This window comes from Chenopodium album, chromosome 3 (genome assembly GCF_948465745.1).
Source record: "Chenopodium album chromosome 3, dcCheAlbu1.1, whole genome shotgun sequence".
In the NCBI taxonomy this organism is placed as follows: Eukaryota; Viridiplantae; Streptophyta; class Magnoliopsida; order Caryophyllales; family Amaranthaceae; genus Chenopodium; species Chenopodium album.
In genome coordinates, this window is record NC_137836.1 from 84,453,274 (window position 1) to 84,479,414 (window position 26,141).

A 26,141-nucleotide genomic window follows, 5' to 3' on the forward strand; every position below is an offset into this window, starting at 1 on the left:
GATATGTAAACTTCTTGTACTCTTAACATTTTGGTTGTCGTTTCAAAACATTCAAATTACGGAGTATATGGAATTCTAATTTCCAAGGCTTGCTTTGATTTTTAGTTGCGCAAGAAGCCAATAAGAGGAGAGAGTTGCATTAGTTGATTTTTTGGGTTAATTTTGTTACCATTTGAGAGTTTGTAATTTGAGACTTGAGAGTTTGATGAATTGTTCATAGTCATTTTTTAAAAAGGCAAATAAGTTTTCTCCTTTTATAAGCAAACATATGGTATACCTTCTTATTTTATCTCTTTAATACCATATTGATAGGAGTATAATTTATACTTGGCCTTATAAATGTAATTTAATTTAGAGATAGATTGATAGTACTACATTTTTTTTTATGAGTTGGATTAGAGAAGGGTAATAAGCTCATGTGTTTCTTTGAAAATGATTTTCCCATTTCCTTTGTTTAATTTGTGAAGGGGTGAATAGAAAATTTCATCCCTAGTGGTGGAAAATATTCTCCTTCACAAAACAAAAAAAGCCACAAGCCATATTTATTTTCCTCTCTTCTTCTAATCTCCTTTTTTACTTTCAGTAACAAGGATTGATCTCACGACCTCCACCACATGCCAACAAACACTATCATAACCTACTAAAACCAATTAAGCAACCCAACTTAATTGTTTATTTGAGTTGACATTTACATTTATTGAGAAACTTATGGGTGCCAACAATATAAAAATCAAGGCTGCCATGATGGGCCGAGGAGGTAGGCCCTCCACCAGCCCCCCCCCCCCCCCCCCCCCCCCCCCCCCCCGCGGTACCTCCACCCTTGCAAGTGTGGTTTTTCTTAAGAATGTTTTACATCAAATCATTATGGACCTTACAAGAAAACAGAGAAAGTATAATTCTATCATAATTCACCCAACTTTTACCTTCCCCATATACTGTATAATTATCTTACACAATCAAGATTTTGAGACAATTGCTTTTAAATTGGACTTTATTATTACCTCTATTAATTTTAGTTGCAATACAAGAGTTTTTTTTTTTTATTTTTTTTTATTTTTTTTTATTTATGTATCACAAATAATATCCATTGTTGCAACTAAAAATTAACGAGATAGTATAATCGAGAAAGAACTTGTGGATAGGGCCATATTGGATGGGTCAGCCCAAACCAACGTAGTGAACTACGAGTACCAAATTCCAATCTCCCAAATCCGTCAAAACCCAACTACAATCCCTTCATTTTCAACTTCCAGGTTTATGCAGGGTTTTAGGGAGGAGAGAGAAACTAGAGAGAGAAAGTATAATCAACAATGGCGATTTACTCTCATAGACGCCTAATTCTCTCTCTTCGTCAACCATTTCATTCCAATTTCAATTTCAATTCCTCCACTTCTCGTTTCAATTCATCTTCTCTTCATACCTATAACCTAAATTTTCGATCATCTCCATTTTCTTCAACCTCGGTACTTCGGAAATTCCTGTCGTCTTTCAATTCGTCTCCATTGATAAACAATTTGAGCTTCAGAAGTAGCTTTAATGGCGTTCGAAGCTTCTCCACTCGGTTTTCCGAGTCGTCTTCGAGAAATAATGGACAGCCGAAGGAGACGATTATGCTCGAAGGTTGCGATTTTGAGCATTGGCTTGTTGTTGTGGAACCTCCTGATCCTCAGCTCACTCGCGATGATATTATCGATGTTTATATCAAAACCCTAGCTCACATTATTGGAAGGTTTCTCTTCAATCTCTTTTACTCTAATTTGATTTCTGTGTATTTCGTTGAATTTAGGTTTACATTTCTGGAATTTTGTGAGTTTGATTGATTTTTTATTTGTGCAGTGAAGAAGAAGCTAGAATGAAGATTTATTCGGTTTCTACACGCCATTATTTTGCTTTTGGTGCTTTAGTTTCAGAGGAGCTTAGTTATAAGCTTAAAGGTGTGTCAAATTATGCTATTTGTTTTGATGATGTCATAATTGCTTAATCTTTGTCTAATTATTTGAATAATTGAAGAATGTTAAGTTCACAGAACTCTTAAAAGTTGATATTATTTTTAGTATGCACATTTTCCAGAAATTTGCCTGTCATTACACTTTGCATATTCTATTTTGAGATGTCGAAGATAGTTGTTACCTTTACTAGAATAATAATCAATCACGGTTGGTTTCCTCGAATATGCCATACAGAATTGAGTGAATAAGGATGAGAGGCGAAGAGGTACATAACTATTAACTACTGTAATGTATAAAGTTTATGAGCAAATGATATTGTGATCATGTCGAATACTTGAAAATGAGTGTGATGTGATTTACATTATCAACTCCACATTCTTTGATCACTTCATATTTTATAATTTCTTATGTCACTTGGTGGTCTAAAATGAGGACGATTTATTGAATTATAGTTAGAAATTAAGAGCGAATTATAGCTTTGTTTTGCTATTTTCATCATTGGTTTAACTGCTTTTATGTACTTTTCAAATATATGTGTTTGACAATTTGTTTATTTCTTATGTTATTTCTTCAAAACTTTCATCATTATTTTCTTTGGATTATGTTTCTCTTGCAGATATATGGTTATTCTATTGCATTCAAATATTCAATGATAAATTGATGGAAACTAACTTGTATTCAGTTATAGTGGAGGCTACTCTTTTAATTGCACATCCTCTGATTATTTCACTTTTGTAGCACCTGGCAATGCAATAGGAGTCGTGTTTGCTAGTTTCTTTGAAATATCTAGTTTGTGTGTGTGTGTGTGTGTGTTTTGTATGACTGCTAAATGCTAATGCTGTGTTAAATTTCATTTGGATCAGAGCTACCAAATGTTCGATGGGTTCTCCCAGATTCCTACATGGATGTTAAGAACAAAACCTATGCTGGTAAGATTAGATTTTGTTGTTGTGGAGTTTTATGTCATGTAATGATAGTATCTTTATTTCTTGTTTTCATTGTTTGTTTTATTGCCCCTTTGCTTGTTGTTTAGAGTGTAGGACTATATGTCATGGTATTGCCCTAGGGAATTTTATTTGATCAAATTGTTTTGTAAACTGGTGTGTAGAATTATTGGATGCAGTTAATGCATTAGGTAGTCATTTATATCCACTGCATATGCCAATGTATGCCCTGTAACTCACTCGTTGCCTGGGATGCTGGGACCTTAGGCCACCCTTTGGTCCCTGGTTATGTAATATTTTCTCGTTGGAAGGTCTCTGTTTCCTACCTAAATCTGTACGTTGTTCTTGTGGACAATGTCTGCTTTCCACCCCTATCTGCCTCTTCGGGGGCCTAGTGTATTGCCATGATAAACTTATGATTCCACATGGTTTTGACTTTTGACACAGTTCATAAGTATGGCATCAACTTCTCTAACCCTGTTCCCACAAAACCAAACCAAAAGAGCCTAAACAAGGGGATTGTTGCTCTAGAGATGAAGTCGTTAGTATAATAGTATCTTTTATGTTACATGGTTTTTCCCTTTCTTTCTCTTCTGATTTGCTATTTACAGGCGAGCCTTTCATCAATGGACAGCCAGTTCCGTATGACCCAAAATATCATGAGATATGGGTTCGAAACCATGCAGAATCCCAGCGAAGTAGAAACAGAAGTTCAAGAAGGCAAAAGGATCCAATCTCACGATCAAAACAACTTAAATCTTCATCAGTATGTGATGATTCGAATCAAAACTGGATATCTACACCTAATCATCTTAATCCGGCCCTACAGACATCAACCACGCAAAATCAGCCTTCTCAGCCTTCATCTTTTTCAGATCCTGGTAACTACAAGCAGAGTCAGATACGTTCGACTGATTCTTCAAATGAAGCTGTACAATCCTCTCAAATGCAGATACCTTACCACTTGCGAAACCAGGATCAGGCTCCTCCAGCATATTCTCAGGATCAGGCTCCTCCAACCTTTACTAAGAAAAATGCTCCTCCAGCCAATAATCAAAATCAGGGTCCACCAACTTATTCTCAGAATCATACTCCTCCAACCTACTCTCAAAATCAAGCTCCTCCAAGCTACTCTCAAAATCAGGCTCTTCCAAACTACTCTCAAAATCAAGATCCTCCAACCTATTCTCAGAATCAAGCTCCTCCAACCTACTCCCAAAATCAAGTGCGTCCAAACTATTCTCAAAACCAGGCCCCTCCAAGGGATCTAACCTACTCTCAGAATCAGCCGCCTCCAACCTACACTCCAAATCAAGCGCGTCCAAACTATTCTCAAGATCAAGCTCCTCTAACCTACTTTCAGAATCAGGCTCCTCCAACCTACTCACAAAATCAAATGTATCCAAACTATTATCAAAATCAAGCTCTTCCGACATATTCACAAAATCAAGCTCCTCCAACCTACTCTCAGAGTCAGGCTCCCCCATCATACTCTCAAAATCAATCGCATCCAAACTACTCTCAGTATCAGGCTCCTCCAACCTACTTTCAAAATCAAGCACGTCCAAAAGGTTATCAAAATGAAGCTCCTCCAACCTACTCTCAGAATATGGCTCCTCAACCCCCCCACATGCAAAATCATTCAACGCCCTGGACCCCAACTCCTCCACCTCAGCATTCAGGTACAATGGATCCCAATTCCCAAGGCTGGGGAAGCCGAAGCCATAGCTGGGCGCCTCCCGGAGGATCTGAAAATCAAGCCCACCCTCCACCCACAACCCGAAACAACAATTTCTCATATAACAATATGTCACCTTCAGCTCATGCAAGTAATGTTCCATATCAAGGCCAGGCCTGGGGCTCTTCCTCACAATACCAAAGTCGGCCCTCACAGCCCCAAATTTCAAATAATTACTCATACGGCAATTTTCAACCCTCAGCCCCAGCCAGGGACATGCCATCGCACTTGCAAAACACGAACTTCCGTGGAGGAAGCATGCCATCTCACGCTCAACAAAATGAGAACCTTTACAAGGATAGTCCACATCATGTTCAAAGTGCCGGTACCTCAAATGACTATCCTTCAGAGTCTTTACAACAGCTACAATACCAGGACAGTTACAGAACTTACATAGACATGCAGAGTTCAACGTCAATGGTAACTCCTCAAAGTACACAAAACTTTCAAAATGCGAATGTGGTAGCTCCAGCTCTTGCACAGGACATGGCCTCTCACACTTGTAACCCAAATTTCTCAAGACGGGATGCTTATACATATGAAAATCAACAGTACCAGAACAGCACTAGAGGACTCCAAAGTTCAAGTGCCACAGAAATATCTCAGAATTGGAACCACCAGAGCATACCCCCGTCCATGCAGAACAGTGTCTCCCCTGACGTGCTGATGTCTCATGGAGCTCTGACTCATCAGTACCAGAATAAAGATATGCCTAGGGTAAACCAGAACAGCGAATCTCAGCAGAACATGGGATCAGCTTCTCAAAATTTTGATCAAATTGGTGGAGGGAAAATGCCTAATGACACAAGCATGGATACTGTGCAGACTAGAGACTACCAGGAACGTGACAATCCCACCGATGATTATGTTTATGCATCAAAAGGGTAGTAAAATCTCGGTTGCTCTCGGGTGGACAACAAGCATAGATAGAAATAGAGTACTGATGTAAAATTATTGTGTATGATATGAAAGTGCTTTTTTTGTACTTGTATAAAGGTGTATTTTCATTGAGGCTTTACTAAGCTGCCTTATTTATCACTCATCAGTGCTAAATGTAGATTCCGGTTGTTAATTCTCACCTTCGAAATAGGATAAACACTAAACAGGGTACTGGGAAAATTAGACTAGAATGTGATATCAGAAAGAAATAAAATTGCAATGCAATGCCTTCAAGTTGGCTTTTTAATTTACTTTTTCTGTTTTTTATCAATTTACTCAATTCCTTTCTCTTATCTAATATATTGATGTGCTATGAAATAGTCTTGGTTTTATGATGGTAATGATAACAAAAAAAATGGATCATTGTTTCTCTAAGAAGGATTATTGCAAAAAGGAAAGAGCAACTTACACTAATTTGGGGTCGAGTACAAATTTTATTTGGATTTTATACAAATTGTTCCAAATTCAAACATCTTTTAACTACAATTTTTATCAGTATGGAGAAAGGAAGTATTTATGACATGAATTCAAAATCTGCTCTCATCATACTTTTTAATAAACGCCAAGTAATATTTAGTTTAATGGTAAACATTTGAAATTTTGAATCACATAATCTTCGAATCCTAGTTTTTATGAGATTGACATTCTATAAACTTGCAATGTACCACTTTAACCATTAATAATATTAATAATTATAACACCTTAGTCTCACACGCTTATCTTGTTTTATATTTATAATCACAGAAGTCAAAATGGAATGATGTAAACAAAAATGTCCAAATTATAGTATACAACACAGCTAAATAAACCGGGGAATTGACCATTAATTAGGGCTTTTTTTTTGTTAGATTGGAGTTCATATACATCTCCAAAAAAAAAAAAAAAAAAAAAAAACGGGATTGGACTTGAATCGACAAAGGCCCTTTTTAAGCCCAACTGATAAAACCCAATAACCTAATTGATTTAGAAGCGGCGATCCAACTCAACTAAAAACCCCTAATTTTACCAACCTTATATAAACTCATCAATCTCTTTCTCTCAATCATAAGTCGCCTTTCTCTCTTCTCCCTTCCCCAATTTCCAATCTAGGGTTCATCTTTATCCCCAATTTCCTTTGTTTTTGTTTTGTTTTTGTTTTTTTAATTCTGAAAAATTGATCTAAAATTTTTGAAGGCTTCATTTGTTGGTTGATGCGGATAATATATATTCCCTTTGACTCGTTCCCTTGAAGCAACATCAATTTGTGCTGTTTTCTCTTTTTTTTCTTGTTCGATTATTTTTCATCGATTAAGATTTAACTGAAAACAGCTAAATTTCTCCTATAATTTATGTAATTTTTTCATTTTGTGGCAAGGAAATTTGCGGTGATGAGTCAATACAGACCTGTAATGATATGCGGAAATGATCGCAATTCATTGTGAACATCTAAGGGACTGAGTTCTTTTCTTGCCGTTTTGTTAACAAAAATTTCTGTTTTTTGGTTTGATTAATGGTTAATTAAGTAATTAATTTATTAATAATTAGGGTTCACTTTGGTTAGGCCTAAAAATGGTGCTAATTATATAAATGGGCATTGTTTTGTAAATGTGAATCCTAAATTAATTTGTTCCCCTCGCTATCCGGTGTAGATTTTTTCCGTGCTACATTTGGACGTTGGGTAACTACATTTTTTTTACCAATTTGTATTTATAAAAAAAATTAAAATTGTTTAATAACAAGAATTTGGATTAGGTAAAATAAATTATCATTTCAAAAAAAAAATTATAAATAATAAATGAATTTGTATGTGAAAAACATAAATGAGTTTGGGCTTTTTTTAAAGGTCTCATGATGAGGCTAATTGGAAACAGATGTTTTGGCCCATATACATTAGGACTGTGTTACATTGTTAGTTGTTACCCATCATAGCGAAAATCGATTGGACACTTTAATCATTTCAACATTATATAATGACGTTAATCCTAATTCATTACTAATTTATACGGAGTAATAATTTATTAATCTTTTACTACGTAAATAATATGGCTAGAGAATTGAGTTCTTTGCTCCTTTGGAAAATGGCCAAAGGCCCAAAACCACTGATGATATCACACTTCGTAGTCTAATACATTGAACGACTTACGAGTTACGAAGTTACGAAGGAGTACATCTTCATGAAAAGTCGATATTTATGAGCATCTAGGGGTGTAAATGAGCCAAATAGTTTGCAAACATAAATAAATGAGCTGTTTATGAATTTATTTAAACGAGCATGTTTATTTTCGCGTTCAAACTCGTACCGTTTATCAAATAAACGAATATGAACAAGCTTCAATTGAGTTTGAAGCCGAGTATTTTATTGATCGGCTTACTTTATCTTTATGATAAATTAATCCGACCGAAGAATCCCTCGAGTAACCTCGATCACACACATGGAAGCAAATTGAACCCTTGTTGCTAGCCTTGTTGAGTAAAATCACTTTTTTCTACTAAACTTGTGCTCCAACACTTAAACATTATTAATTATGACAATGGGAATACACAACTACTACGTAGTATATGTCTACATCGACTCGGTTTGAAGTCAAATTAACATAGGTAAACTCCAAAATTTATTAGTTTTGCAATTGCAAAAGTGGGTGAAGATGGGCCTCAACTAAGGTCTCTAACAACTTTTAAAAAAATAATTCTCAAATAATTGATGGAGCCAAAAATAATGACATGTTTTACTAAGATTTTGCGGCCCAATGTCTTATTTTAATCTTGAGTTGAACAAATTGAGTACGTTTTATGATTTTAATCCAAACCCTTCGATACTTCAGTACTCAACAGCTAACATGCTATAGCCAAGAAATTTCCTATGCAATAAAACCTTAGCTACCAAGTACCAAGTACCAAGTACGGAGTACTAAGTCTTATTATGTCATATACAATTTGTACACTTTAGTTAGTTATATATTACCTCCGTTACATATTATTTGCAACGATTAGACATTTTTTTTCTCTACTTTATGTCAAATCGTTGCAAATAATATGTAACGGATGTAGTAATTGTATTTCATTAAATTAGAAATCTATGATTATAGATAATTATTAATGTTTGACTTGACCTAAAATACATATGAACCTTTAATCATTATTCCAAATTTCTTACTTGTTTGTCTGTTTTATCAGGTCTGGTTAACTACCACAATAACTCTGTTTGATAATTAGCTGGTAGCTGATTGATATAGTTGATTGTATTAGCTGATTTAACTAACTAATTATGTTAGTTGGTTTGAGTAGCGGATTATAATTAGCTTATTGTGTAAAAGTATTTGGTAAATAGCTGTAAGTTATTAGCTGTTTTAGTGTATTTAAGATATAAAAGGCTAATTGTTCAATTAGTTAATTTTAAAAAGCTCTTATAATGAGCTTTTTAGGCTCAAAAAACTCTTTTAGAAAAATCTCTTTTAATAAGCTATTTGTCAAATACCCAAGTTTGCTTTCTTTTTTAGTTGGTTAAACTTCTAGTTGGGAAAAAAAAAAGTTAAAAACTCTTTGAAAAACTCTTTATCAAACAAGGCCAATATCAAAATAAATGTACGAAAACATGCCCTTAGTCATTACTAATTCACTCGTTTACCATTCTTCAAATAATCAGTCTCCAAAGTCCTATTTATATCAACTAATCCCGTGTTAGGGGTTAAGCCCATATACAAAGACAAATTAGTAAAGATGTAAACGCAACGGTCAATAAAATATCAACCCAAAAAGGATAACACAAAAGCTTAGGCAGAGTCTGAATTTTATAACGGTAAGTTCGTAGCAATTTCTAGGACTTAGTCCAATCATAATCATGGAGGAATCTAATAAAAACAAAAAACATAAATTTGACAACAGGTTTTTGCCAGCAAACAAACAATAATTTGTTTATATTCTCTCTCCTACTACAAGTATTATTCTTACTCGTATTTGTATATCTTCACTCTTTCTTTAAGACTTTAGTTTCCTAGGATGTGTGTTCACTACACTATTTAACGTGTTTGACCCTCTATTTTAGCCGTTGCTTTCAAAGTGTTGTCATTTAACTACCTTATTTTTGTTGCTTATTATTATGCCTCTCCTCTTTCTTCTCATTTAGCCCTTATTTATGAAATTATGATATATTGGCTTTGTTTAATTTGATTAAATTATTTTGAAGGCAAAGAAAACCAATGTACGGCTGTGATTTTAGTGTTTTTTAGTTTCAATGTACGGAGTATAAAAAGAAATTAATTAGTAATTGTCGACTTATTGTGACTATTGAAGATAATTTAAACATTGATGATGGTTATTTGCCACTTGATAGAAGGACAATTTATCAAGTTGTACGAGTATCTGTATCCAAGTGTGATTCTTAAAGAATTTTAACATTTCGTGTAACATAGTATTGTTGAAATTGATCTCTTAAAATTATCATGTTTTGAGGGTATGTTTCTTCTACCAAATCTCAAATCTAATGTGATATGAAAATATATTGTCTATTCCATAAATAATTGTATAATTGATGAATCTAAAGGTAAGGAATCATACAATGACATAAAGCAATTTGTAATGTAGATTATGCAAGCAGAGGAAAGAGTTTGTGACAAAGCAATCTATAATGATATAAAAAATTGAGCACACTTAGGGTCTGTTCACATTTACTGAATTGAGCTGAAATGAAGTGAAATGAATATTTTATGAGAGAGGGAAATTAAGAGTTGGACTGAATTGATTGGAGCTGAACGGAACTGAAATTAAGTAAACGCGAACAGGTCCTTAACAATAAAAAAAAATCTATAACATACACTTCAAATTTAAACAACTTGAAAAGTTGTCCAAGTAATTTAGTTGAGGCATATACAACATCAAAAGATTCATTAAATCTAGCTAAATCCATTTAGATATAAAGACGATGGAGTTCATACTTCAAAACAACATCCACAATATGATGTTAAATACTACTACAATTGCTCATCATCATAGAAGTCAATTACCAAAGATACACTTGATAAAATATAAATCTTTTACTTAATCCTTAAACCCCCTTATACACTTTCCTAAGTTATTAGTCATATATCCAAGAACAAATAGAGGAAACTTCATACACCCAAACAAAATAGGTGTTGATATTTAATTAATCAATCAATAAATTTTGGTCAAATTTTCAAAATCAGCATCTTAAAACACACCATCAACACGGACACAATTACAACTTGACCCCACTATTGACTTCCTTTATTCTTCTTTCCCTTAAATACACCCTTAATTCTCTCACTTCTTTTTCTCACACAACAATTACATTCATTTTCTCTCTCAAACAACAACCATTTTACAACATTATTTGAGTATTATCATTAAAACAACAAAAAAATTAAAACCCCAATTCCCCAAAAAAATAAAATCAATAATGTCAGTAGTAGTGTCAAATTCCCCTGTTTTTTCATCATCCCATCACAAATCAATCTTCTCAAGCTCAACACTTTCTCCTCGATCTCGTGTTTCTCCATCATCGAACAGTTTCAGGCAGAGTTATGGCGGAGATGGGGCGGCGTCGACGTCGGGATCTTCGCCGGCGACGGCCGTTATGAAGAGGAAAAGGCCGGCGAGATTGGATATTCCGATGATGAATATGGGTTTTGGAGCTCCGGCAACCCCTAGACCTGTGCAGGAATCAATGGTTGAAGATGATTTTGATGGGTTTTACTCTGTTTGTTGTAAGAAAGGTAGGAGAGCTGTTATGGAGGATCGATTTTCTGCTGTGCTTGATATTCAGGGTGATTCTAAACAGGTAATTATTTGATTTAATTTGTGGGATTTTTTGGGGATTAATTGGGATTTTTTTAAAAAATATATTTTTTATAGTGATTAATTGATGGGATATGATGTATTTTATTATGGAACATAATTGGGAAAATCTGGGTTTACATGATTTTGGGTGGAAAATTTTGATTTTTGGACTTGTATGCTAAAAATATTTAATTTTCTTGGTATTGTGGAACTTAATTGAAATCTGGGTTTATATGAATTTGGATGGAAAACCCTGAAATTTTGGATGTTTATTGATTAAAACTTATCAAAGTTTGTGACTTTCTGAATTTTGGGTGCTGGGTGTTAGGAATTTGGTAAAGTTTTTGAGGAAAAATATGGAAGAAAAACTCAGTTTGTAAATTTGATGATAAATTAAGATAAATAGGAATTTATGAAAATTTTGATTGTTTATGAACATGAATTGATTCCTTGAATTAATAATTCTAAGAAAAGTATAATACAGCACCTTAATTATTTATGGTATATTGTAATCTTTTAGATGGATGCTAAGTTAGTTATTTGAATCATGGCTTGTTATTAAGCTCTTGAATTAGTAATTGAGTAAAATCTGACATGTTTTGCTGCATTTTATGTGTTGTGTAGGCATTCTTTGGTGTATTTGATGGTCATGGTGGTGTTAAAGCTGCTGAATATGTAGCAGAAAACCTAAACAAAAATATAATGGCAGAAGTAGTTAGGAAGGACGAGGAGAACACCGTTGAGGAGGCTGTTAAACACGGCTACTTGAAAACAGATTCCGACTTTTTGGAACAAGAGTTACTCGGTGGTTCGTGCTGTGTAACCGCCTTGATCACCAAGGGTGACCTTATTGTGTCTAATGCTGGTGATTGTCGGGCTGTCTTAAGCCGCGGTGGTGTGGCTGAGGCGCTCACTACTGACCATAGACCCTCGAGGCAAGACGAGAAGGATAGAATTGAAGCCTTGGTAAGAATTCTTAATCCATTCAATCATTACTTTGCTTGAATTTATCTCCTTGGCACTAAACTTTATGTGAATAATTGACTTATGGATGTGAAATTGATTGTGTTTGATAGGGTGGATACATTGATTCTTACAATGGTGTTTGGAGAATCCAAGGATCCCTTGCCGTGTCTAGAGGAATCGGAGACAGGCAGCTCAAGCAATGGGTGATTGCTGAACCTGAAACGAAGGTTCTCAAAATCAAATCCGATGATGAGTTCTTGATCCTAGCATCCGACGGTTTATGGGATAAGGTACTGCGTCTCAAACTTATTACTCATGTCAAATTCTGCGTTGTCAATCAATCAGGCTGGTTCTTTTTTGATAATTTATCTGGCTTTAAGAACTATTGTTGTTTCATTTACTAATATCTCGTTCTTTATTCAATTGTTACAGGTTACTAATCAAGAAGCTGTAGACCTTGCCCGACCTTTGTGCACTGCAAGTGACAAAATTCAGCCACTAGCAGCTTGTAAGAAACTGATTGAGTTATCTGTTTCGCGAGGCTCTTTAGATGACATTAGCGTAATGATAATCCAATTGCCGCAATACATGAACTAGCTCACTAGCTCACCCTGACTAGAATAACAAGGCAAGCAAACTCGATAACAAAGTTGAGATATACAAATAGCTGGATTATACGTTGCTTATAGACTTGTAGTATAGCTTTGTAGCAAGATTTCACAATCTGTTTCTCAGTTGAGATTATATAGATAATGCTTTTATAAGTGATTAGTAGGTAGGAAGTTCATAGTTAATCTAATTACAGTACTATTCTTTAGGGGAATTCATGCCCTTCCAGATGTAGGCATAAATTACCATATTCTTTGCATAATTCATTGTAATAACAACTTAATAAAGTTGCACTAACAGATTCTTTTGACACATACAAAATTCTGCTTCTCCTGAACTATCTTTTATTATGTTCTGTCAATATATATTGTCATTGTATTACCTTCCATCCATGCACGGCGATGGCTTATCTTTATTTCTCAGCAATATTCATATACCAAATCGAGGTGTACAACTCTAGTATGATGGATTGTACCATAGAATCCCGAGGTGTTTCTCGGTGTTATAAAGTGAACACTCTGCATTGTACTTCCATAGTTTTTTTTTTTGTAATGAGTGTATATTTTGACAGCTTACCTGTGTTATTAAGCTCCCAATCAAATATAGGCTTGTTGTGAGCAAATTTATACAAGGAAATATTATACTGCAAGATCTTAAACAATAAGCTGGTGTAAGAAAAATTAAAAGCAATAAAAGAGCAACAGGAAGAATGAACATGGATAACGAATATTCACGATATAAGATAAAGCAAATTCATTGTGGACGAATATGAACATGGATAACATCTATGTCTTTTTTGAATGTTAATGCTACTAACCCTGCAGTAAGTCAGCTAAATTGGTAGAATCAACATGGATAACGAATATTAATGATATAAGATAAAGCACGTTCATTGTGGACGAATATGGGTTGATCTGAGCACGAGTGAAGTGGGATTGTGCATTACAGAGCGCAGGACCAAAGAGCTAGCTAAAACTCAAATGGTAACTCTCTCTCTGCCCTTTTTTTTACTCTAATCCTAAGCACGCTGCAGATGGCTATAAGAGTCTGTCTCTGTCTTTGTTTAGAGGCTTGTTTTGATTAACTTTTCTTAGTTCTTAAGGGTGTTGAGGACATTAAGCACTGATATGACAATTGTATATCAGTAATCCCGTGTTTTCTTGTGTCTTTGTTTAGAGGCTTGTTTTGATTAACTTTTCTTAGTTCTTAAGGGTGTTGAGGACATTAAGCACTGATATGACAATTGTATATCAGTAATCCCGTGTTTTCTTGTAGTGTATATGCTATCTTGCTCAAGGATAGCATAGGTGTGCTGCACCACACAAGCTGAATTGTAAGTTTTGCACAATAGGATTGATATTGCTTTTAACTTCTCCATCAAATGTTATGGAAACCTTGTCGCTTTAGTATAGCAGCCTTGAGTACTCAACTTATGATAAAAGATAATATCAGACTGTAATGTATGAGATTGATTCAGATAATCCAGTGATGATGTGATGCTGACAGAAGATGGTTCGTAAACTCTATCAAAATTTCTTGTTTCTGTGCCTTTAGTATGCTCTCAGCTCTTATGATCGAGTATACTTAAATTGTTGATGACAACTTTCATCCAAAACCAAGTGTTACTCTGTTAGTTTTGATGCTTTGCAGCCTTGCAGGGTACCAGGAGTTTGAGGAAGATTTTAGGATTGATCGCTGTATCCGTTACATGGCAGGTTTGGCAGACAAGCTTACCTAGTCCAGGTAGGGTGAATCTGTATTATCATCATATTATGAAATTCAAAGTATTTCATATGTAATTGTTTTGAATTGTTAGTCACTTATATCTTTAGTACGAAGTATATGTTTCAATATTAATGATGTTCTATTTGTTAATCATGTATTCATGTCTATATACATTTTGTTTCAAATTCAAAGCAGACTTAGCTGTTGTTGATTTATCGATGATAACTTACTTGTACTAGGCATTGGTGTAGCTGAGTTGCAGGGCAGGGCTGAGTTTAATGATATAACAGTCAAGCTTCTAAGGTATTTAGTAGGCGATTATTTGTTACATCATCCAAGTACATAACTGATAGTCTGATAGATACATGGCTTAGGCTTTAGTGATCCGAGCTGAGCTTTTGGTACTACCTCTTTAAGCTGAATGGTTTTTTCTCAGTTAGTTGTACACAAGGGAAAGTTGCGTTGTACTGCGTATATATCATACGAGTTTGAGTCATCGAACACAGTAGGATGTTGGTTAGAATGAAGTCATGAACCATGTCCCTAGATTATGAAGCACCCAACCAAATGAACCTATTATCAACAACTGAAGATAAGTTGCTTTACTTGATTTCCAATTATATTAGTATTTGAGGGTCTACTATTGCAAGTTTTACTATATAATCTGTTGCCAAACCTTAGCGCAGACTATGAGTACATTTTAAGGGCTGGTCATCTTTGAGACGGAGTATAAAAAAAGAACGTCACAAACTCTACCAAGCGTAAAATCTACATCTTACTTTACAACGCATAATTCAAGTTGATTACTTCTCCTAATGTCTTATATGCTTAAGAAAGAAATCTTATTATGAACGTGTTGGAATTACTATGAAGCCAATAGCTTAGAGTACTCTCTAGGCCAACAATAAGAGTTACGGAGTATTTTAAAGTTTTCCGTCTATCCTACCCTCGACACAAATTATTATTTTTATTTTCGTTCTCACAAACATATCAATTATATACATAGTATTAGCTTTGATTTATCCTTCTTTTATCTTTTTTTATTAAGCCTAGAATCCTAAATTAACAATATAATTATTCCCAAATGAGTAGTTAAAATATAATAATTTATTAAAATTCCCCAATAAGTAAGTTAACGAGTTAAAATAATTTCTCAATCTAACTTCCAGATATTTGGAAAGTTCTATTTTAGTAATAGTATGTTTTCTCTAGACATTAAGACACATGCTATAATGAAATTGCAACAAGTGTCATAAATAAGAAAATTAAATTATACACTAATGAAATTACAACAAGTGTCACAATAATGTCATCATTGGTGCCAATACATGACATAATACAGTAGCTTATCTTCTTAGAGGAGTAAAGATGTTACGGTGTACACGTTTATCATTCCAAAATGTTGTTGAAGATTATGATTATGTTCACATCACCCTTTTAGATGTTTCTGGAAATTTTAGGTTAGCTGTTCTCAAGGGAAAACCATTTATTTGGTGCACAATAATTGGTATCATATGAAGTATGATCGGGTCAACTTCTTTTATTTCATGAATGTTTTTTCGTCTACAAATACATTACGAGATATACAAACTACACATGCCTCATTATTTATAGAATTATAGAAATAGTATACGTATGTGTACACATTAGAGCGGACGGTCAATTTGACTTTGTAATATATTGTACTTGATGATTGTTCTACACATGACGTGACCCTCATGCACCTACATTTATGGTAATGTGTGTATTAAATTGCAAGTATAATTCTAATTTTATAAAGAAGATTGGTCTGATTTTTAAAATTTTATTTAGATGATTGTATTAACTAATTAATTGAATTGTCATATTATATATATTGGTTGTTATATGATTTTGTCAAAGTAAATGGTAAATAACTAGTGTAATTAGCTGGTGCCTTTCAAAAAAAATGTAATTAGTTGGTAAAAACATTATCATGTACAAAGTAAAATGAACAGTATATATATTTAACTTAACGATAAAATAGTTACCACTACCTTAAAAATGGGACAATTTGTATACATTGACTAAATTTTTTATATTTTGTCCTATATTAAATCAATAATGTAAATTTAAACTTGATTACGTATAAACTTAAAATTATAGTGTCATGGTGTGAGGTGTCCTTCAAAAGTGTGAAAGCGTTAATAGAGGAGAGCATAGTCATAATTTGACTGATGACTGAATTCTAAATACAAGTTTAACAATAAGCTAAGTAAATAAGTTTGGTGCAATTAATCAACGGATACAAATTAAATAAATTAAGTTTTAGACATTCGTTAACACATTCATACCAAACCAACTAACGGGTTTGTTGATGAATTGATTATGAATTACGTTGCAAGAATCACAAGTCACATTTTCAATAATATATACTTTCTTTGTTCCATAAATATTGCAATAAGAATGAAATTACGCTATTTATTACATATTTTATATGTTAAATATTTATAATTATATATTAGTAAAAATTAAGTATAAAAAAGTTGACATATACATGACTATATATATTTTACTTTACGTATAAATCATAATATGTGGTCAAACAAGCATGATGATTGATGAATAGTGTAAAAATCCATTTGTTGCAATATTACTATAACGAAGCAAAGTATATGTTTGAAAATCTTAAATACAGTATTTGATTTATATTCTTGTTAATTAGAAAAAAAAAAATGATCAACCTATATGCTTGTTATGTGCTGGAGGTAGATTTATTTTATTTTATTTTGCAATGTTTTTGGAAGATCATGTAGGTCTATCCGTCTATGTGTTATACAACCTTTTTTTTCAACAACATAATAGGTCACATTTTATTTTAGTTTTTTCTCAATAAATTTGCCAACAACTTTGTCCCCTTTCATAATAATAACCTTCAACTTCTAGAACGAACATAAAGACCGAAAATTAACTACAAACTTGGAGATATAATAAACTTCTTTATTTTGGTAGTCATTTGTCAATGCTATGTACTTTTTTTTTTTTTTGAATAGCTCAGTGCTACGTACTTAATAACGTCAAATTCATACTTAAATTATTCTCTCCATCTATTAATTAATAATCTATTTAATATTTATGATATTTAATATTTGGTATTAAAATGAGAAAATAATCTTTAAAATACACTGGATTAGAATAATTGACACTTATATCAAAAGTAAAGATAGATGGGGCATGTGCTAATAACTTGTAGAAATGCATAATAACTGATATTTTGAGAAGTCAAACACAAAAAAGGTCGATATAAAGAATTGATCAACAACTCAATAGCCAATGAGAAGCTATTATTATCGAGATAAGAGTAGGAAGATAAGGTAAGCTATACATAACCAATAATTCAAAGTTACTTTATTTTGAAAAACAATTTAATAAAACTCAAAAGTCAAAATAAATAATTTAATAATAAAAGTCAAAGTTGACCTTAACCAATCTTATACTTGTAGTAGACCATATCAACCGCACTGTTAATGGAAGCTAATAAGGATTCCTCACCTTTCGTCCTCTTTTGCATGTTTGGTGGTTAGTTGTTTTTATTGACCTTTTCTAATAATTTAATTAGTTAAGCAACTTTCTTTTTATATTAACATATAATCATTAACGTAATTGATATGATGATTACTTTCTATGGATTAGAGTGAACTTCTACTCTGATTTTTTCAAGATGAAATTGAGTCTCTTGGGTGAGGAATGAGTATAAGTAAGAGGAACCATTCATCAACCCTACATCGTTAAGTCGTTAGTTAGTCATTACTCGTAAACTCAATATCGAGTTTATTATCCCTAATAATAATATACTAAGTAGTTAGTAATTTTTCACCGAATTGTCATAGTATTTTAATATAAATTCCCTTTAATTTTAAAAAGTATGACACATATATGTATTGTACGCAGGTTACAATGTTGCATTAATAATATAATTCGAGTAGTGTTACTAATTATTACTATTGAATAATACCAATATAAAATATAATGTATGGATTTCATCATCATTAATTTCAATATATTTTAATGTAAAAGGTTTATGAAAATACTTTTAAGTTTTAAAGTTTTGAAAGGTCAAGTATAAATATAGAACATGCAATTTAAGGACAAGTAAGGTCATTATGTTAAGGAAGTGTTGAATGTATAAATGGCCCACATGTATAAGGTCTCTTCTCTTTCAGTTGGTCCATTGGCAGCCCATGTGATGAAATTGGTGGTGCCTCCTTGGCTCTATCGAAATTAAACAAGTATGTTTAGCCACCAAATGACCATATTTTGCTCATGTTTATTGGCTTTGAGTCACTCTCACTCAGTTACTAGCTACTTACCTATTGTACTACTTGTATTATTTTAGTACTTTAGTTGTTATTTGCTTTGATTTTGTGTTTATTGGTACACCAAACCTTGCATACTCTATACATCTACCATTTTGAAATAGTGAGACATGAAGGCGTAAGAAGAATATTTTTTATCGGATCAGATTTGTGTAAATGTGTTATTTTTTTCCATTCTTTCAATATAGGGATCAGATAGACGGTAATTTTTTTTAAAAAAAAAAAATATTACAATATTAAATACTTGTATTAAACCTTAAAGATGGAAGGTGCAATTCTTAGTTTCTTACCAATGGGGTCGGACTGAAGTTGGATTTTCTCATGGAGCGCCTTAGGGCCTGTTCATATTTACTGAACTGAGCTGAACTGAATTGAACTGAACTGAACTGAACTGATTGGAGCTGAACTGAACTGAACTAAGCTGAAATGAATATTTTATGAGAGAGGGAAATTAAGAGCTGAACTGAACTGATTGAAGCTGAACTGAACTGAACTGAACTGATTGGAGCTGAATTGAACTGAACTGAACTGAAAATAAGTAAATATGAACGGGCCCTTAATTGCAAGTGTCAAACATGGTCAAGGCTAATTGCCTTAGACTAGATATTTACTTGTTCCAGGAGATCACTATATTGCTGTCCATATTAATAACAAGATTCATAATTTTAGTGTACAGCTATTGTGGAATATGCTGTCATCAATGTGTCATAACTCATAATAAGTGCTCCATAACTTAGCTAATTAACAAAGATGGCTTTAGTAATTAAGGAACAAGGAAAAAAAAATTAAAAACATTGTTAATTAATGGCTTTTATCATTGTATATGCATCCATATAATAAATTAATAAGTTAAATAATTCGGAGTAGATCAAGCACACTTAAACAAATTAATAATAAAAATTTTTTAAAAAAAATGACCAACATTTTGGTAATTTTAATTATAATAATAATAATAATAATAATAATAATAATAATAATAATAATAATAATAATAATAAATAAATAAATAAATAAATAAAAGAAAGAAAGAAAGAAAAAGAGAGAAATGAGATGGAAAATGGTGGAGGCTGCTGGTTGCCTACTTTCAATTCGTCCCCACAGATCCAGGAATCGAATCTCAAAGATCACATTTTTTTAATATCATTATTCCTCATCTTCACATTTTATCTTTGGGCCCCATTTTACACAATTTATAAACTTCACTACTCCACAAATTAAATCTCTTGTATTTCTATCATTATTTCAACAATTAGATGCCGTACAATTCAAGTATATTACCTAAAATTACATAATTCAAATAAATAAAATATAAAGTGTTATAGTATATAGTATATACTACTAATAATAGTATAGTATATTACAGCTATCTCGATTGAGTGATGTTCTTTAATATGATACGTATTTTTACAACTAGCAAAAAAGATTCTATTAGACCAAACTACGTGAAAGAGTGGTGAACAAATTACAATTACAATTACAATTTTTAAGGAGGTGTGTTTTGCATGTCATTTCTTGTTTTTTGCCATGCTTTAAGTTTCTCACGTTTACATTGTCGGTCTTTTGTTTCTTCTTCTTCCTTTTGTGTTTTTTCTCTAGGGGTGTTATATGCATGTTATAGGATTAGGTGTCGTCGTGTCGATCTTACCGTCAAATGCTACCTGCTATCTTAAATGCTATTGTCGAATAAAGTATATATCAAATGAGTTTGAAAAACTAAATTAACGATATTATCTATATAATATGTTTGAATAAAACGGTAAGTATATAGTACTTGAGGTATGATTTATTTATACATTATTGTCACCAGCTTGACCTAAATTTTCAATTTATCATAGATATATATTATATAGGGAGAGACTAAGAAGTAAGAAACCTGGGTCGGGTTGGAATTTGAGTTGAGATCAGATAAGGTATAATCCGAACACCCAATTAATTACATGGTCACGTATGTTTAATTCTTTGATGTGAAACATCATTATTTTAGAGTTAGATCTTGTGAACCATACAATTCATTAGTTAAAAATCATAGTATAATTAATACTTGATAATTAATTTCAATCCATGTGGGGCAGCTCATGTACAAAGTGAAAGTTTTACTCTTGTTCATGAAAATTATGTTTTTCCAATAATCTGTTATATTTATAGTAATTTAGGTAGCAAAATCATTGTAAGCTTGTCATTCTTGCACGGGACAACAAACAAATCTATTGGAACAGACCCCTAACTTCTTGCTTAATCATCTAACCTCACTTGAATTTAATTAATTAATTGCCTTGTTTTAATTTATTTTTTCTTCTTAACTTTGGGACCAAATTTTGTTGAACATGATATGGTCCCACTACCCCTATATATTAGTCCAATTTTTATGAATGCCCACTAAATAAAGTCACTAACATACTAGTAGTAAAGTTAATTGTGGTAGGTAATAATTTGAGTATATATGGTCTTTAATTAATTTTCAAGCCACTGAATTTTGTATCTATTCATGTTGATTTAAAGCTTAATTGACGGTTGGATCAAATGTTAGCATCTAATTAATTAGTGGTTTGTTGTCTATGAGATAAAGTGGATGGGATTCGTTGCAAGTTAGTGAATTCATGTTGGTGAGTTAGTATGGATGTTAACCACAATTTAAGCTAGATTGTTGACAAATGTTAATTCTTGTGTATGCTTTGGGTGGGTTCGGAAATTATATATGTATAACTATATGCATGACACGTACGATGTGTCATCATGTGGTAAATATCTAGTCGATACACAGTGGCGGATCCAGGAATCTGAACTAGGGATAGCACTAGATAATAATAATAATAATAATAATAATAATAATAATAATAATAACAACATTGTTGTAACGTATCATAATATATAATCAGCCAAACATGGATATAATGCGTTGTGTAGTCGTATAATAATTAACAATCAAGTTTAGACATTTATATTGACAAGTTCAATTATATTGTGTCTCGTCAAAAAAAAAAAAGTTCAATTATATTGTGGATATCGATTATAATATTATAAACTTTCTACCTGTTTATTTTTTATTTTGTCAAAGTTACATATGAATTTATAACGAAAACTTTGGTATAAATTTTTCCTTGTGCACATATGCTAACGTAAAACTTTGAATGAAAATATCTTTAATAATTAATCTTATAATAATTGAATATTAAAGTAATAAATTTGACGATTCCAACAAGTACCCACATGAATTTATTTATTGTTATGTATAAATCACAAAATATTAGCTAAACTGAATTAGATAAATTGTACAAAAAGTCAAAAAGTTTCATTTATTTAAACACAGTTGGAGTATGATTTTTTATATTTATTTCAGTGTAAATTTTCATACGATTATAAATAACATTTAATAATGGCCAAATAAATGCAATAATATTATGTAATGAATATGAGAAGAATATAACAGAGAGAGTATTTCATCTCAAACCCTGAACTTCTTAAACAAAGATTGTTCACCCATCCAACTCCCTAACCACTGAAGCAATGCTAGAGTCATTTAACATTATTACAAATTATAATATATATACAGATGTAAGGGACACTTTTCCAGTTTTTTTTTTTTTTTTTTTTTCGTGGGGGTAGCACGTGCCCCCCCGGGCGTCAACGTGGATCCGCCACTGTAGATACATGTAGAATTGTAGACTTAAGTGTGTATATAAATAAGACGGAGGAAGATGAATGAATTACCAACCTAATACGTACAGAAAAATGAGAGTCGTAAAGTTAATTAAAATATAATAAATTTGAGATCAATGTAAATGTAAACAATATAAGTATATGGAAATTAAATATATAAAAACACTTTGTATGAGCATATGATTTATGTTTCACACTTACAACAAATGCTTGCTTAAAGCGATAAATACGAACATTCAAATGAAAAGTGTAGCGCTTTTCATGCTTTAATTTCACTTTTGATGAATACGTAGCATCAATTTATATTTTAGTATCATCCCATGTTGATTGTGATAAAATTCCTTTGCCAAGAACACTTGACCTAGAGAAATTAAAGTGTACAAATCAAGCAATCTAATGTGCTAAGGAATATACTGTAATAAATTTTGTGGTAGCAAATTAAAGAGTGTTGAGTGTATTTTGTACAATCTAATCCATTGCGAAGAGGAATTAATGTGCATCTTCGCGTGCCATGTACAATACACACATTGATTTTTGTGATGCTTGTTTCATTCCATAATTGTATATTCATGCATTATAATGTGTGCTTGTATTAAGCTGCAAAGAGGAAAAATAATATGTAACTTAGGACTTGTTCTCTTCAACTTAATTTCAGTTCAGTTCAGTTCAGTATTTCCTTCTCGATCTCATAAACAATTCAGTTCAACTGAGTTCCGTTCAGCTCTGTTTAGTAAACCAGAACATACCCTTAGTAAAATTGTCGTAACATAACAACCATCGATCATTTTATCAATCAACTAATTAAATCTTACGGAGTAACATCTTTACCTGTGTATCAATTTATCATCAATCATTAATGATGTTACTATTTTCCATTTAATAAGATGGAATATGAACGTAAAATCAAATTAAATAATAGATGATATTTGATTGTTCTTTTTTTTTTTTTTTTTTTTTTTTTTTTTTTTTTTTTTTTTTTTTGGATTAGAATATATGATATTTGTGTAATGACCCACCAAATGATTATTTTAGAATAAGACCAACTTGGACTTATATATTGTCCATATTTACCACACCGAAATTCCCTAAATTTAGCTAAGCTCCACAGAAATTTCGCAATTCCGATAAGTCGATAACAACAAACGAAAAATAAGAAGAAGGAAATTAAAATAGAAAATGTGATACGTCAATAGTTTTGTGGTTGTAGAGCATCTGAGATCTCATAACTTGAGTTTTCATGTGCTCTTGAATGTGACTCTTCATAATTTTTGAGATTTTTTTTTATAAAAACAAAAACAAAAAATCTTTTCATAAATGTTGTTAGACAAAAAAAATGTCAGAAACTTATTGTTTTGTTGGTTGCTCTTAAAGCCAATTGCATGTGTTTTAGTTTCCAATCTTGGCTGTCCAAAGCTTCAAAAATTGTGGCTATATTTCACCATATATGTGGAGAATTGAATCATCTAAATTTCGCCCATCACTTTCTCTATAATTCTCCCTATCAAATGATTTATATTCATACAATCATACCTATCTCAAACTTTTCTCATTACATACTTTCAACAACATATTATAATACACTTTTACATAACACAGGTCTGACAAAATAAAACCAACATATGCTTAATGGTGTCCTGAAAAACTTCTATACATGTTGCGTGCGTATTACTGAATAATTGGCGTGGATAGATAGATAATATAAATTCTTATTCGTATCCTAGGAAAGACAAATGTGTGGATATATAATAAGAACATAAAAATCATAATCTATCTATATAAGTTAATCTTTATTATGGATGAGAAAAATTCCTTAAAAAGGTAAAATCTCCAAATATATATATAATGTTCATTTAAAAAGTTAGATAGCTAAGTAAGCTAACCCTTTGAAGTTTGAAGTATCAAAAGATCGAACAATTTGTCCGATCCACAAGTGATGGAGAGGACTAAAATGGCCCCTTATCCAATTATCAACAACTTTTAATTTTGTTGCTTGCTTTTTGGTTGGCGTACGAGCTCACCCTTTTGGTATTATTGTTCTAGATAAAATATACGTATGTACCATTAATTCTTTCATGATAAATTGGAGGAAAAACAAAAACAAAAAAGAGGAAATTTCTTGTTTGCTAAGGTTTACGAAGTATTATTTAGTTTTTTGTTAGGTACGGAAAATTAGATACGGTATATAGTGTATGTCGATGTTAATGGTCCATTTTTTGTATAAGAACGAATATCTTTCCATTCCTTTTTAATATAATCCATAGTAGTAATTTCAAAAACAAAATAAAACTGTCCTAATTATACATAATAGTTTGTTTAGCTAACAAGTGTCACAACGTCTTGAATGACAACACGCGGAAACTTGTTCAAATATGATGATTTTGACTATTAGAAAAATTTCCAAGAAACTAACACATATTAATTTTTGCCGACTGTTATACCACTAGCTTTATTTCTTTCGATATGTTCATACGGCGTTAATAGCTAAAGGCACCATGAACTATGACCTAGCTTCCTATTTTTGTCAACTACAAGTTGGCTCTTCCAAAACTCTCTGATGTTGACAAAAGAATGAAGTCTATTTTTTGCTTCAATTTCCTTGACATAAGTCACATACGTGTCCAATGTCTTACCTTGGGGAAATATTGATTTGTCCGTGTGGAAACTAGCTACGAATCCTAAAATAGATCACGACCTTTAATTGAAAATGTGCAAAATCTTGATTATGTATTTCCAATCTAGGTTGAAGTGTAGTTTTTTTTTTTTCTTCATATTCGTTCCACGTACTTGCACCAAACAAGTTCTTGCATGTATTTTTGTTGATTGTATCTGATTTTTACAAATTGAAATTGAATATTTCCTTAACTAATTGAAAATTGTTTATAACGAATTTATTGTTTCTCAAAGCGAAATGATCAAAGAATGCCTAATCCTTGGATGACATACCAAATATTGCATCATTACTCATACAATAAATGACGCAATTATGTGCGCTATCATGAAAGGTATGGTAGTCCTTTAAACAGTTCGGTATATGCAAAATCATAAGTTGAATAACACACAAATATAATTAAATTCAAATTATCCTGAAAAAAAAGCTAAACCTCAAAAACAATGCAAATTTGGTAAGCTTCACCATAGTGTGATCCTTCACATGCCTTATCCACATAAGTAGTGGGCAATTAGGCAAAGGTCCTGCCAATTGCCACCACCAAGTGTCACGCTTCCCTAGGCTTACACTAAAAAACAAATCATTAAATTTAGTTTTAGTTCCTGTAATTTTTTTTTAAAAAAAATAAAAATATTGATTTTATTTGCAAACTTCTAATGATTAATTATACTGGGGGCCATATTCTGATAGATTGAATTGAGCTGAACTGAATTTATTAGAGCTGAGCTGAGCTGAATTGAACTAAATATTTTATAAGAGAAGGAAATTAGGAGCTGAACTGAACTAAACTTATTAGAGTTAAACTGCACTGAATTGAACTTATTAGAACTGAAATGAACT

General features: G+C 32.2%; 2 protein-coding genes and 2 non-coding genes across 4 annotated transcripts; all 4 read left to right on the forward strand.

Annotated features, from left to right (window-relative positions):
• The first annotated feature begins 1,266 nt into the window (after positions 1–1,266).
• LOC145620933 (uncharacterized) lies at positions 1,267–5,821 on the forward strand. The gene is made up of 4 exons (XM_081675677.1): positions 1,267–1,729; positions 1,837–1,934; positions 2,813–2,878; positions 3,505–5,821. The coding sequence occupies exons 1-4, from the start codon at positions 1,311–1,313 to the stop codon at positions 5,517–5,519; spliced, it is 2,598 nt and encodes an 865-aa protein (XP_081531803.1). The 5' UTR covers positions 1,267–1,310; the 3' UTR covers positions 5,520–5,821.
• A 1,106-nt stretch (positions 5,822–6,927) lies between these two features.
• On the forward strand, positions 6,928–7,013 carry LOC145625651 (small nucleolar RNA SNORD25). The gene has a single exon (XR_014110562.1). It is a non-coding gene; the product is annotated as a small nucleolar RNA SNORD25 (small nucleolar RNA).
• Positions 7,014–7,091: 78 nt separating this feature from the next.
• Positions 7,092–7,239, forward strand: LOC145625575 (small nucleolar RNA snoR136). The gene has a single exon (XR_014110508.1). It is a non-coding gene; the product is annotated as a small nucleolar RNA snoR136 (small nucleolar RNA).
• Positions 7,240–10,853: 3,614 nt separating this feature from the next.
• On the forward strand, positions 10,854–13,238 carry LOC145620944 (putative protein phosphatase 2C 25). The gene is made up of 4 exons (XM_081675688.1): positions 10,854–11,343; positions 11,967–12,308; positions 12,419–12,598; positions 12,741–13,238. Exons 1-4 carry the CDS (start codon positions 10,963–10,965, stop codon positions 12,903–12,905), a joined length of 1,068 nt encoding a protein of 355 aa, XP_081531814.1. The 5' UTR covers positions 10,854–10,962; the 3' UTR covers positions 12,906–13,238.
• The last annotated feature ends 12,903 nt before the right edge of the window (positions 13,239–26,141 follow it).